The 12221-nt window shown below is 43.2% G+C and overlaps 1 protein-coding gene across 1 annotated transcript in view; it reads right to left on the reverse strand.

Moving 5' to 3' along the window:
• Positions 1–3500: 3500 nt before the first annotated feature.
• The window catches only part of CEP170B (centrosomal protein 170B), a 56149-nt gene continuing 47428 nt past the window's right edge, over positions 3501–12221 (reverse strand). Inside the window, exons 15-20 of the mRNA XM_074148769.1 lie at positions 9381–9419; positions 8670–8813; positions 6596–6684; positions 6030–6123; positions 4665–4716; positions 3501–3736 (exon numbers count right to left, since the gene is read on the reverse strand). Coding sequence (XP_074004870.1) covers positions 3501–3736; positions 4665–4716; positions 6030–6123; positions 6596–6684; positions 8670–8813; positions 9381–9419 — 654 coding nt within the window. The remainder of the gene's footprint in view (positions 3737–4664; positions 4717–6029; positions 6124–6595; positions 6685–8669; positions 8814–9380; positions 9420–12221) is intronic.

Genomic DNA, 12221 nt, shown 5'->3' on the forward strand with positions numbered 1-12221 from the left:
CTTCTTTTTCTCTCCTCTTTTTTTTTTTTTTCAGTAGGCTGTATGTAAACATTCCACTAGTTGTACCTTTACTAAAAATACTCAAAGATGATGCAAATGTTCTTTTCTCCTGGAGCACGACCACGGCATGACATCACCGTAGATACATCTAGGTCCTCGCTCACAAAGCTCGTACACATTCTTGCAGGGATTTACATTCACACCATCAGAACAGAACAAGGGGTTTTTACATTTGAAAGCGTCAAACTGAGAACATGGTTTTTCAAGTAGAGCAGAAGAGCCAGGGGGTGGGATTTTGAAAGGTGCTCATGGCATCAGGCAACCGAAGCGCGTGGAAAACCCCAAGGGGCCCGAGCGCTTCCTTCCCTAAGACTTTGAAAATCCCACCCTTGGTTACATTTCTTTAGTCAGGTACAAAACATGTGAAAGCAATATGGCATGAGAGCGACCCACAGGCCAGCATCACCCCTTCCAAGCTCAACGCAAGGCCCATCCGTACGTAGCTCGTGGAAGCCACCAGATACCTCCTGTGCTGACCCTGGGTCACCCAGCTACACCACCATGCGTCTGTTACGGTCGCACTGGAGTCAAACAGAGGCATGTTTTTGTGGTTGCGTACAGTACTGCTAAGAACGAACAACCAGCGAAGGAGTAATAGCCAGGTGGCTTGCTCTTTGGCTTCTCTGGAGCTGACAAGCGCACGCAGGGTGTACTTCAGAAGCAGTGGATACAAGAAAAAAATAATGTTGCATTTCATCATTGACTAGCAAAACTGTTTTAAATGCAAAGAGCTGAGGCTGAATGTTCAGTGTCAGGGCACAGAAGCATTTTATAGTTTGGCTGAGTCACTGAGAAAACGAATCAAGCTGTGCCTCCTCCCTCCCCCTTCACACACACCTTTCCAAATCACAAACAGAGGCCAGTTGTTGCATCCTTATTAGTCACATGAAGAGGTACCATATTTTGCAGGTTGATTTAATTGATGTCAGATGTCTGCGGGCACCCTCTCAAGTTCAGAACAGACCAACCAAAGAACAAAATCCATCTCTGATGTGTTCATGAATGAAAGAAGAATCAAGCAATTTTCAAGTGAAAGTAAACAGAAGTCCCGCCAAGGACACATTGTAGAAAAACAAAATCCACCAGAGCATAGCCATGGAGATGTGGAAGTGTGGGTAACAAATAAAAAAAAGTCAGATGTCTGAGCAATTCACACGTCTCTACAGCAAAACTGAAACTAACATCCACACCTTATCTGTGAAAGGTCCTTCAACTCCTGGTGAGTTGGGGTAGCACCTGGTTGCTTCAAACCCTAAGCAAGAAGGGCTTGAAATATTGTGTCTTATATGTCAGGAATGATACCACCACTTACGATACTCATCAAGGACACAGTCAGGTATTTCAAGAGAAGACAGATCAGAATAAACGACTGAATAAACACATTCAGATAGTGCATATATTACAGGCAGAAGAACATGGAGGGCAAATTCTTTTTTTTTTATTCTGCATTCATCTATGTGAAATCCAGCAGATTTCTTCACAGAAGAGCATCTCCACACAAGCAGATGAGTGTTAGAACCTACTGGAAATCTCAGAAGGATATTTGTACCTATTGTTTACCAGCCAGCATCTTGCACGCTTAAAAGAAACTAACGGCCTGTTGGCATACTCCCAACTTAGGGACCCATCCTTTTTCTGCTGAAATTGCTAAAAAGCTCCCACTGGCTTCACCAGGAAAGCAATCACGGGCTTTGCTAGTAAGATTAAACACTTTGTGAGCATCCCTACTTATTTCAATTATTTTTACAGGTTCCCACTGTTACAACATTCTAGCAGAAAAGCTCAGGGAACTACTGAAGCTAAACTAAGGAATCTGCCACCCATCCCAAAATATGAAGTCACAAGAAGCAGTCAAGCGTGGGAAAACCATTTCCACCGGTTAAACTACACACTGTGTGAGGGCAAAGTGGAATTCATCTGCTCACCTTTCCCAGCAAACGTATCCTCCACAGCTACAAAAGAATTCCTTTACCCGATTACTGCTTATTGACCAAGAAGAATGAAAAAGGAATCAATACAAGACAGAAAAAAAACTGGGAGCAAACACATCTGGAAGAGGTGCCCTCAAAACCAAAGCTTTTGCTCTTAAAGCAACAAGAATTGCTTAGTGTTTTGTGGTTTAAACTGAAAGACAGAAGACAAAACCCAACGTTTTTTAAACAAGAAATCGCTCAGTGCAACTGCACATAATCCTTAGTGTTTCTAGGATTATAACAGTCCAAAAATAAAATCCAGATAAAAATCCCAAATATACCAAGCGCTTGATACTGTTGAACAGTTTCTGAAGAATACCACGGAAAGGTGGTCCTCAAGCACTTTTGCATTGAAAAAAATTCATAACAGAACTAAGCCGTAAAGGTGGAGCTACATTTAAGCCATTATTTTTTCAGTGCTGTCAAGTCAACACCAGTTCACAGCAACTGTGCAATAATTAAGTTTATTACATGAGCCATTGGAACAGATGTTTTTTCTTAGCAATTAGGCTAAATTGCAAACATCTTAGTCTTTGGCCCAGCCAAGAGCATTTGTAGTTCATTGTAAAAAGATTGTATATTTAAAAAAAAAAAAAAAGCGCAGCTTAAAGACAGCATTTGTACCGAAATCATGAAAATTTGGCAAGCTAAACTGTAAAATCTGTCTTTTTTTGTACCTACCCCAACTTTAGGCCTGAAACATCATCAAAAATAGCAACTGTATTAGTAGTCTTTACATTTACGCCATTATTAATTTTTACACTTTCCCAGGAGATAAACAAAGGGTTTATTCTGTCTTGTTTTGGTTTTTGGACTGAAAAAAAAAGGATGCACAACTGCAGTGTGGTTGCCTTTTTACAACGGCTGAAAAGGATTTCTTACACAACTGCACTAAGAGTTTCTGCCGGAAACCCCTGATATTGCACGATCATCCTGTTGGATTTGCGTGTTGACTCCAACAGAGTTGTAATGCTTCACTTGTACACTTAAAAAAAAAAAATAATCAAACAAATACAATACCAGAAAAAGTGTTTTTTTAAAAAAAATAATCAAACAAATAAAACCAAACCAAACCAGAGTACCAAAAGAAGTGTTTTTAAATTGCGCCTCGTTACAACTGAATAATTATAAACAGGCCAATGCAAGAACACTTTTGCTTCGGCAGCATTGAACGGAGCGGATGCAAAGCCTGCTTTCTTATGGCACACTGGAAGAATTGAGTAATTTTCTAAAAATCAGTTTACCTCTATGCTGAATATGTGCTGCTCCACAGTGCTAGTCTTGTTTAAAAGGCATACACAGACTTTCCATTCACCCTCACAGCATAGATTTGATTCTTTTATCTCTTTTTCTGTGCAACGTGTTAGCAATCTAAACAACTGCTCCACACAAACTGTCCACAAACCACTCATACACAACACTAACGCGACAGTAGATTACAACAGGACAGCAATACAAAATATTGTATCAGATCACGTATTTCTCCCCATCTGGAATGAAATTCGACTCTTGTAAGGTAGAAGACCCACAGTTCGATTTCTGCGTGTAGCCTCTCATCTGTGCTGGGGACAAAGTCTCCAGCGTGGACCCAGAAGCGTTAGCAGTCCTGACTTTATTGGCTGTGGATTGTTTAGCAGCAGCAGATGCTTTGTTACTGGCAACTACATCCAAGTTTCCAGTAGGGTCAACGATAGCGTTTATGACTGGGGGGGGGAAAGGGAAGAGAAAAAAGAAAAGAAAAAAAGAAATGAGACACACACAGACACATCAGCAGCCTTCAGCAGAGCTTCTCAACAGAAGGTTGCTGCCGTCATTTTGAATGCAGTACTCATGTACATTTTCGTCATGATATTTTCTTCATTAATACCTTCAGGCCTAAGCAGCTTTAATAAGCAAAACCTCTCCCAAACTGAAGCTATGAGGTTATGAAGCACTGGAATGGGCTGCCCAGGGAAGTGGTTGAGGCACCATCACTGGAGATATTTAAAAGACAGGTTGACATAGTGCTTAGTGACATGGTTTAGTGATGGTGTTTTATCAGAGTTAGGTTGATGGTTGGAGTAGATGATCTTAAAGGTCCCTTCCAACCCAGACAATTCTATGATTCTATGATATTCAACTTCCTGGTTGAATTGGGAAGGACAGCTACAGCAGCCAAATAACGAGCTTTGAGCAGGAGCCCAAAACAACACCTGTATGTTTCTATATGTCTTTATTAAGCTTCTAGATGATACAAGAGCTCGTCTTGCCTCTCCTGCTGCACAGAGCTCTACGTGAAAAATTCAAGCCCCAAAAGCACAGCACTGTTTATTGGCTGAACGAGCTGCTAAATATTATTTCAGAAGAACAGACCTTTGCCAGTTCATCTTACGGGAATACGCTAATTACCACAAACAAAGCATTTCCACAGCAACAGCTTCCACATTGCAAAAGTCAACAATTTTTCTCAAAAATTGGCAGCACAAGATAAATCTACTGTTCATTCCATATGCACTCATCAGAGAGCACTGTGCTAACAAACCGAACTTCTGCATCCTCTCCTAGCTTTCACTGGCAAATCAAGCCACATTATTTTATTTTGTGCAGCTTATTGGCATTTGAGAGACAAAAAGAAGATTTTATGTGACCAACCTTCAAGCTGTTTTTGAACTCTCCTGAGCTCCTTCAGGATAGAACTGATTTCCTGGAAACAAAAGCACCAGAATGGAAAATTAAGCAACAAAGCACTTAAATGACACAGGAATCTAGTCTTGTTCCCTCTGCCTTATCTGATCAAGAAGATTCAAAGTCAGTTCCAACATCACTTATTTAATGGAAAAGACAAAAGTAGTATCCACAGAAATGCTCCGAGGGCTGGAGCCCCTCTGCTGTGAGGACAGGCTGAGAGAGATGGGCTTGTTCAGCCTGGAAAAGAGAAGGCTCCAGCGAGACTTAATTCTGTGGTGTTTCAATACTTAAAGGGGGCTTATAAGAAAGATGGGGACAAACTTTTTAGTAGCAAGGCCCGTTTGTGATAGGACAAGGGGCAAAGGCTTTAAACTACAAGAGGGAAGATTTAGGGATGTAAGGAAGAAATTTTTTTACAATGGGAGTGGTGAGACACTGGCCCAGGTTGCCCAGGGGGTTGGTAGATGCCCCATCCCTGGAAACATTCAAGGTCAGGTTGGAGGGAGGGACAGGGCTCTGAGCAACCCTATCTAGTTGAGGATGTCCCTGCTTATTGGGGAGGAAGTTGGACTAGATGACCTTTAATGGTCCCTTCCACCCCAAACTATTCTATGATCTGTATCTAGGTGCTTCTGGTCACTGCATAGGGACCTCTCCTCTACATCTTTTCACCCAGTGCTACTATACCTCCTAGTTCATAGCCGCTGTGGATTTGATTTGAAATGCGAGCCAGATTAACGGCTCAAAAGCTCCTCCACATCCTCCTTAATACCAAATGCACATTTGCAAGCTCAACTTCTAGACCAGACAAAGCAAGTGGCCACATATATACTGCCGGGTCCATTACTGTACTTAAATCCCTGCTGACAGTCTCTGTAACTAACAATAAAGAGGTGATGAGAGCACAAACGCCACCCTAGGGCTGAAGCTTTTTTATTGCCCTCTTATTGAACTGTTACAGGTGAAGAAAACAAACATTGATGAGAAACACCTGTCTCCAACTGAAGCTGTGGGAATCACACCATAGGCGATGCTTTGGTAGATGTTTAAAAGAGGTCTAATGACCCTGAACTTGAACATATGTTACAGGACTGGGTCTTTGAAGATGAATCACAAAGGGAAGAGGGGAAGAGTTTGGTGAAACACAACACAACACCTGGAGGAACTCACTTTGTCACACTTAAACAGCAACAAAACCCAGCAGTTCACATAAATAGACTAGAAATCACAGAAATGGATTTAAGAAGGGCCAAAGCTTGTTATTTTGGTTTCTTACAAAGCTTTCATGGATGCCAGCCTTCAAAATTTCACTTGTTCGCATGGTCTTACCTTGTTTGATGTCTTCAGGATTGGCACTTCATTTTCTGAATTAATTTTGGCCTCCATCTCCTCCCAGGTCCTTTCCGAGTTCTGAAACAGAATCCTGCAGCACAAAAAGTTGAGCAGGTCTTAAAATTGCCATCCAAAAGCTGCTTGTTTAAAAGACTTAATTATCACAAGATGTGGCAACAAAGGAGATTAATGGATTAGGGGTCAGACAAAGCGCCTTTCAGCTGACATAGGAACAATCCAAAGTCCTTCCCTAACTGACGTCTCCTAGAGCACCAACATGCTTTGAAGAGCTTTCACAAGCCTTGGTGACCTGCAAGCTTTCTGAGAGCCTTAGGAGAGGGGAGGAAAGAGGAGACATGCCACCAACAGGAATACATTTTCTGCTAACGCTTTTCACCAGCAACATTTCAAAGTTAAGGCATCAACAGGCATTACAAATCCAGCAGTAAAATTCCAAAGGCCAAACAAAACAAACTTTCCAAGACAATGATGCATTATCTTCCACAAGCCAACAAGCTCAGCAGCAAGTCAACATTTCAGGCCAGGGCTAAAAAGTTACTTACTTCATTTTTTCAGCTAGGTTTTCTGTATTTTCACGGATTGTATGCGATAACTGGGACACAGGGTTCAACATCAGATTGTCAAAGATTACCTGAAATATAAGGGCAGATCAGAGAACTTTCAACAGAAGCGGCATATTACAAAACTGGAAATTTTTACAGTTAACAATCTCCACTGAAACACGTTTATCTTTGGGGATGACATTTGAAGTTCAACGGAGATTAAGATGACATGGAGCTTTGTTGCAGCACTTGGGCAAAAAGATTAATATTAACTTATTCAAATTTATTTTTTTTACAAAGGGACCAAGTTGTCTGCAGTAAGATAACTATTTAAGCATTTCTGAAAGAAAAAGCTTAAGACTTTCCAAGCCTCACAGGTATCTTCCCTCCCTGCAAAAACCCAAAAAGCCAAATCAGAACACAAGAAGTCCCACAAGCAGTCTCACTGAAACCATCTAATGCGATTTATATGAGTCCAAGCCACCTTCACATCCATGTAACATCCCACCACGTTACATTCTGCTTTATTAAAAACAACAACAAAAAAACCCACCAAACCCCAAATAGTCAAGTTCTGTGGTTCAAATGGAGCCCCAGGCTTCTGCCAGGAAAGCCCAGATCAGCTGAGAGGCACTGAACCTGCATCTTTTATTCAGCCTTGGCGTGTCTCTCCAGGGGAGTGAGGAATTGCTTCAGGCCAGTCACAGGACAGGACAGGGACACTGGTGGCTCAGCCAAAGTTCCCCTACATCACCCGTTTTGAGTCACAGTTCCCCTCCGGAGCAGCAGAGTGACTGTCCTGGAGCCTGGCTATCCCTTCCTGCCTCCCCAGAGCCTCTGCCCCAGCTCTTCCTTTTCAACCAGAGCCAGTAGAAGCAACAGCCTGCTCCTCTGCTCCCTGTCACCATCACCCCATTACAGCCTTCACTCCAACACCATTCCCAGCCTCAGGTTTCAGGCCAGGCTTCCTTCAGGCCAGAAATCAACCCAGTGATTTCTGGGTTACCCTGCTCTCTAGTTCCAGAAGAACTGCATCAAATCGCACACGTTGGAGGGAACAACGCGGGACAAACAGCTCGCTGCATAGACAGCAATCCAGCTGTGCCACGGCACTCGAGCCCAGCTGCAGAAACTCCTCATAAGGTGCAGACATGGGTGCAGAGGAGGTCACAAAGATGCTCAGAGCACCCCTCCTGAGAGGACAGGCTGAGAGAGTTGGGGTTGTTCAGCCTGGAGAAGAGAAGGCTCCAGGGAGACCTTAAAGCCCCTTCCAGTACCTGAAGGGGCTACAGGAGAGTTGGGGAGGGACTCTTGATCAGGGAGGGGAGCCATAGGACGAGGCAGAACGGTTTTAACATAAAAGAGGGGAGATCTAATCTAAATCTTAGGAAAAATTCTTTACTGTGAGGGTGGTGAGACACTGGAACAGGTTGCCCAGAGAAGCTGTGGATGCCCCATGCCTGGAGGTGTTCAAGGCCAGGCTGGATGGGGCTTTGAGCAACCTGGTCTAGTGGGAGGTGTCCCTGCCCATGGCAGGGGGGTTGGAACTGGATGATCTTTAAGGTCCCTTCCAACCCAAACCATTCTGATTCTATGATCCTGCCACTACTGCTGTATGGGCAGCTCTGACCAGCACACTCACTGCAGAAAAATAAGGTGCCTTTATTGGTTAGGAACAACTCTTTTCATGCCATGATTTCTTGCCATTAAACTATGGGTGCTGCAGATTTCGAAGTTGAGATTTTTGCGTTTTTCTTTAAAAGAGCACTGAAATAGCCTAAGTGGGCTCTGACACCAAATGCCTCCTCCCAGACAAGTGACCAAGCCTCAGGTTTTAATGGAGTTATACACAAGAGAGGAAATTTCCAGTCAGCATTGGCAAGAAGAATGATTCTGTTCCTTTTTTTTTTTCCCCTTTTTTTTTTTTTTTTAAACACAGTTTCTATACTGTCAGGGCTCCTGAGAAGTCCTTTTTTTTTTTTTAGTAGCCTCCTTTGGCAGCTTAGCAAGAACAGGTATACATACTGCAGCTTAAAGCAATGTCATATATGAAGTAAAGAAAAAGATGGCCTGCCTCCTCACGGTTTCTTGTCCTTGTTTTTCTTGAGGGATCCTCTTCTCTATTATCATTCATATTTTGGTCAAAATCCTTCAGTTCCACAGATCCCGGAGGCACTTTCTGGTAGTTCAGACTTGCTTCTGGAATGTGCTGCACCAACTTGGAAATAATGAGTAATGAGTCATTAAAAAATTAGTAGGGAAGGAGGCACACAGGCACTCACTGCAGGTATTGCAGATTTTCAAGGCAAGTCTCAGAAGAACACTAATTCATTTAAGACTTGTTCAGACAGGTATGGGTTCCTAAGCAAATTACCAGACCCCAATCCTGCAAGCATCTACCCACTGGAGTCATCCTATGAAACTCAGTGGGGCTATTCCACTTTATAATTTTGAGACTTGAGCATGTAGCTGAGAAGTATATCTTTGCCTTTTTTAAATTTAGGCTCCAACTCAAAAAGGCCCTGTTTTCCTATATCTTATGTTTTAATATATCAATGCAACATTAAAGCCACATTAAAAATTAACCAGTAACCATTCAGTAACACATGGAAGAGGTGAAAAAGCAATACAAAACCACTGATAATGCAAATAATTAACAGGAAGAACAGAAAAGGCAAGACATCTACTCCTGTTTGGTTGACTGACTGACAAAAACTCTAAAAGAAGGGGAGGAAAATAACAGTGACAAGACAGAGATACAAAAATAATGGGATGGAAAGTGCACCTGAGATGGATATGCCAGCCGAAAAGATCTACGAGCAATCTGTGTTAAAACAGAAACAAAGAGATCAATGCTAGTGAATGACTGTGACAGCAAGTATCAAAGAGAACACGTGGTTTGGTGTTATTTTGGGTTGACATTCCCAAAAGCGCATTCTTGAGGACCAGCACTTGATGCCCAACCCCCCGCATGCACTGAAGCCTGTGGAGGTCCTGGTCACCAACCAGTTCTGCACAGGTGGTCTCGGGCAGCTCCCCAGTTACTTCAAAACAGCCTGTGCTGAGTGGCATCCTGCAGATTTCCAGCAGAAATCCCAAACTCCTCTGAGCACAGAGAACAGGCTGAACGTACAGCCCAGGAGGCTCTTTGGTTGGCAAAGCACATGGCCCTTGCGAGGAAACCATGTGCCATCCAAGGTCCAGGTTCCTCATACCCTACGCAATAGCACTTTGGTTATACACAGGCAGAAGGCATGAGATATTATGGTGCAGGGGCACAACAGCCAAAATGTTTAGCTCATAAGCTTCGCTTTTTTTTTAAGCATCCTTTCGTGAAGCGCAGAAACAGTAAGTTAGGCTGCTTGCAGCGGTGTAACAGCGTCAGAAGGGAATGAGATATTGCTAAAGTCCAGCAGTTCCCAGCACAACCAGTTGGAAACAACCTGAGGGCAGCACCTGCTCCCTCATCACCAGGAGATTTTCAATGTGACCTGGTCTGTTCTCATGCTTTCTGTTCTGTCACACCTCTAAGCATTTCCTCTCACCACGCCAACACTCATACCCAGTACGTTAAACAACAACTTAATGAACATAATTGGGCTCTTAAGTTTTTGCTGCATCATTATCAACTTTTAAAAAATACCAGCCAAAAAAATTTTGGCTAAATTTTGCAGAAGTGGCCCATGATTTGGGATGACCCAGTTGACTGACTCCTCTGGCAGCAGCTGAGCCTTCAGTTTGACTGCTTGGCTCTGCAGAAAGCTGGCTCTAAGCTTTTTAAGATGTACAAACCCACAACCCAAGGCATCCTAAAGAAACCATGATTTTGGTAAACAGGGATCACAAAGGTCTTACCCTTGCTAGACCTCTTTTTTGTTTGGTTTGGAGGTTTTTTTTTTTGCTTAATTTGTAGCAGTATTTAGCTCAGTATGCCAAGAATCCAGGTTATTATAAACTATACAGCCGAGGCTACAAAAACAAACAAAAACATCCCAAACATGCACTAGGGAAACTGAAAACCTCCCTGGCGAACACCCAAGCCAACACTGGACCTGAAAGGACAGAACATGAAGAATAAGGTTTAAATCTAAGGCTACATCTTAGCTTTTAAGAGAACACTCATGATTTTACTCTTTAACCAAGCTTCATCACGAAAGTAACTTAAAAAGCAATTCATTTGATGCTGAGAAATGCTGTGCTACACACTGGTCCAAAGTGACACTTCTAGTATGGCATTAAACCCTCAAAAGCAATTCTGGCATCAGCCCTTATTTTTCCTGCATTTCCCCCTACTTCATTAGAATAAATATTTAGTAGTAGAAAAATAGGACCTAGCAGAATGGCATACAGCACTGCAAGAGCCAGAGGAGTATAAGACAGTCACACACAGCAAACACTTCTTATTCACTTATTTCCTTTTATGAGATCTTTCAATACATTACTGTTATAACGATAGTAGCTATTTCTTATCACTATCTCCTTTCCTATTTAATATAAAGTTGTTTAATAAACACCCACAAAATTCACAGTGTTTAGCATCACACACACTGATCTTCAGACACTTCCTACCAACTTCCCTGCATTAAGCCAAAATAATTATTTTAGCACAGATTCAGCAGCACCCAGACCGAGGGAAGCGTTCCCGCTGGTTCCACTCCAGTTCTGAAGACGAGATGTGTGTTTATTAAACCCACATCACTTTATATTGCTCCCATTCATAACGTGGCCCCCGAGATGCACAGTTCAGGAGCCCAAGTTATTCAGGATTCAGCTCTACATCTTATCATCGCCAGTAGAAAGTCCTGCTGATTTAACCTGTTCCTGGCTATTGGTCACATACAGCAGCTCCACTGATGCATTGGTGGCGTTTTGGGTGTAACTCAGAGGCCTCCCAGCCGCTGGCCCAGCTGGAATCACAGTGCTGCCCAAGCCTGTCTGGAGGAGTCTAATTAAAAGCCTTTACAGTGATTTCAGCCAACACTGGCTGAACACACCAACGGTTATGGCTCCTGATCCATCTTGACAGGCTCCTGAAGGCTTCTTCCTTCACACCACTGTAAGATCTCAAAAACCACTGCGAGGGGGCTGGGTGGCACGTCCCTCACAGCACACGGCAGCACCGCAAAGCCACATTGCGGAGAAACCCTCGATTCGCCTGGGTCAGAGCAATCCTGGCTTTGCAATCCTGCCGTTCAGCATCACAACCATGTGCTTCTGGGGCCCATCATTTCACACAAACACTGTGTTTTGCAGCGTCCTTCCTCTAGCAGCAGAGGACATCCCTCTGTATGAGCTGACTTATGGCCGTACCCTTCAGTGGCACCCGACAAAAACATAGGCACACTGATTTTTTGGGAAGGAAGTGGTGCCAAGCACCAGTTAGTGCCAACCCACAGCAAACCTTGCGTTTGCAAGTCAGAAGGCAGGCAGATTTGTCACCTTAACTTCTCAAAAAGAATAACACAAAAGGCAGTTTTGCAGGTGTGGCACTTGCATGGAAACAAAGCAATAAAAACACGTTATCTCAGAGCCTGGAGTTATGGCACATTTGTGCACTGTGGCTCCTAACAGCCTCCAGGAAAACAATCCCTCCCTGAGCAGGCTGCAGTTAACCTTGGTTTAACAC

This window comes from Numenius arquata, chromosome 6 (genome assembly GCF_964106895.1).
Source record: "Numenius arquata chromosome 6, bNumArq3.hap1.1, whole genome shotgun sequence".
Lineage (NCBI taxonomy): Eukaryota > Metazoa > Chordata > Aves > Charadriiformes > Scolopacidae > Numenius > Numenius arquata.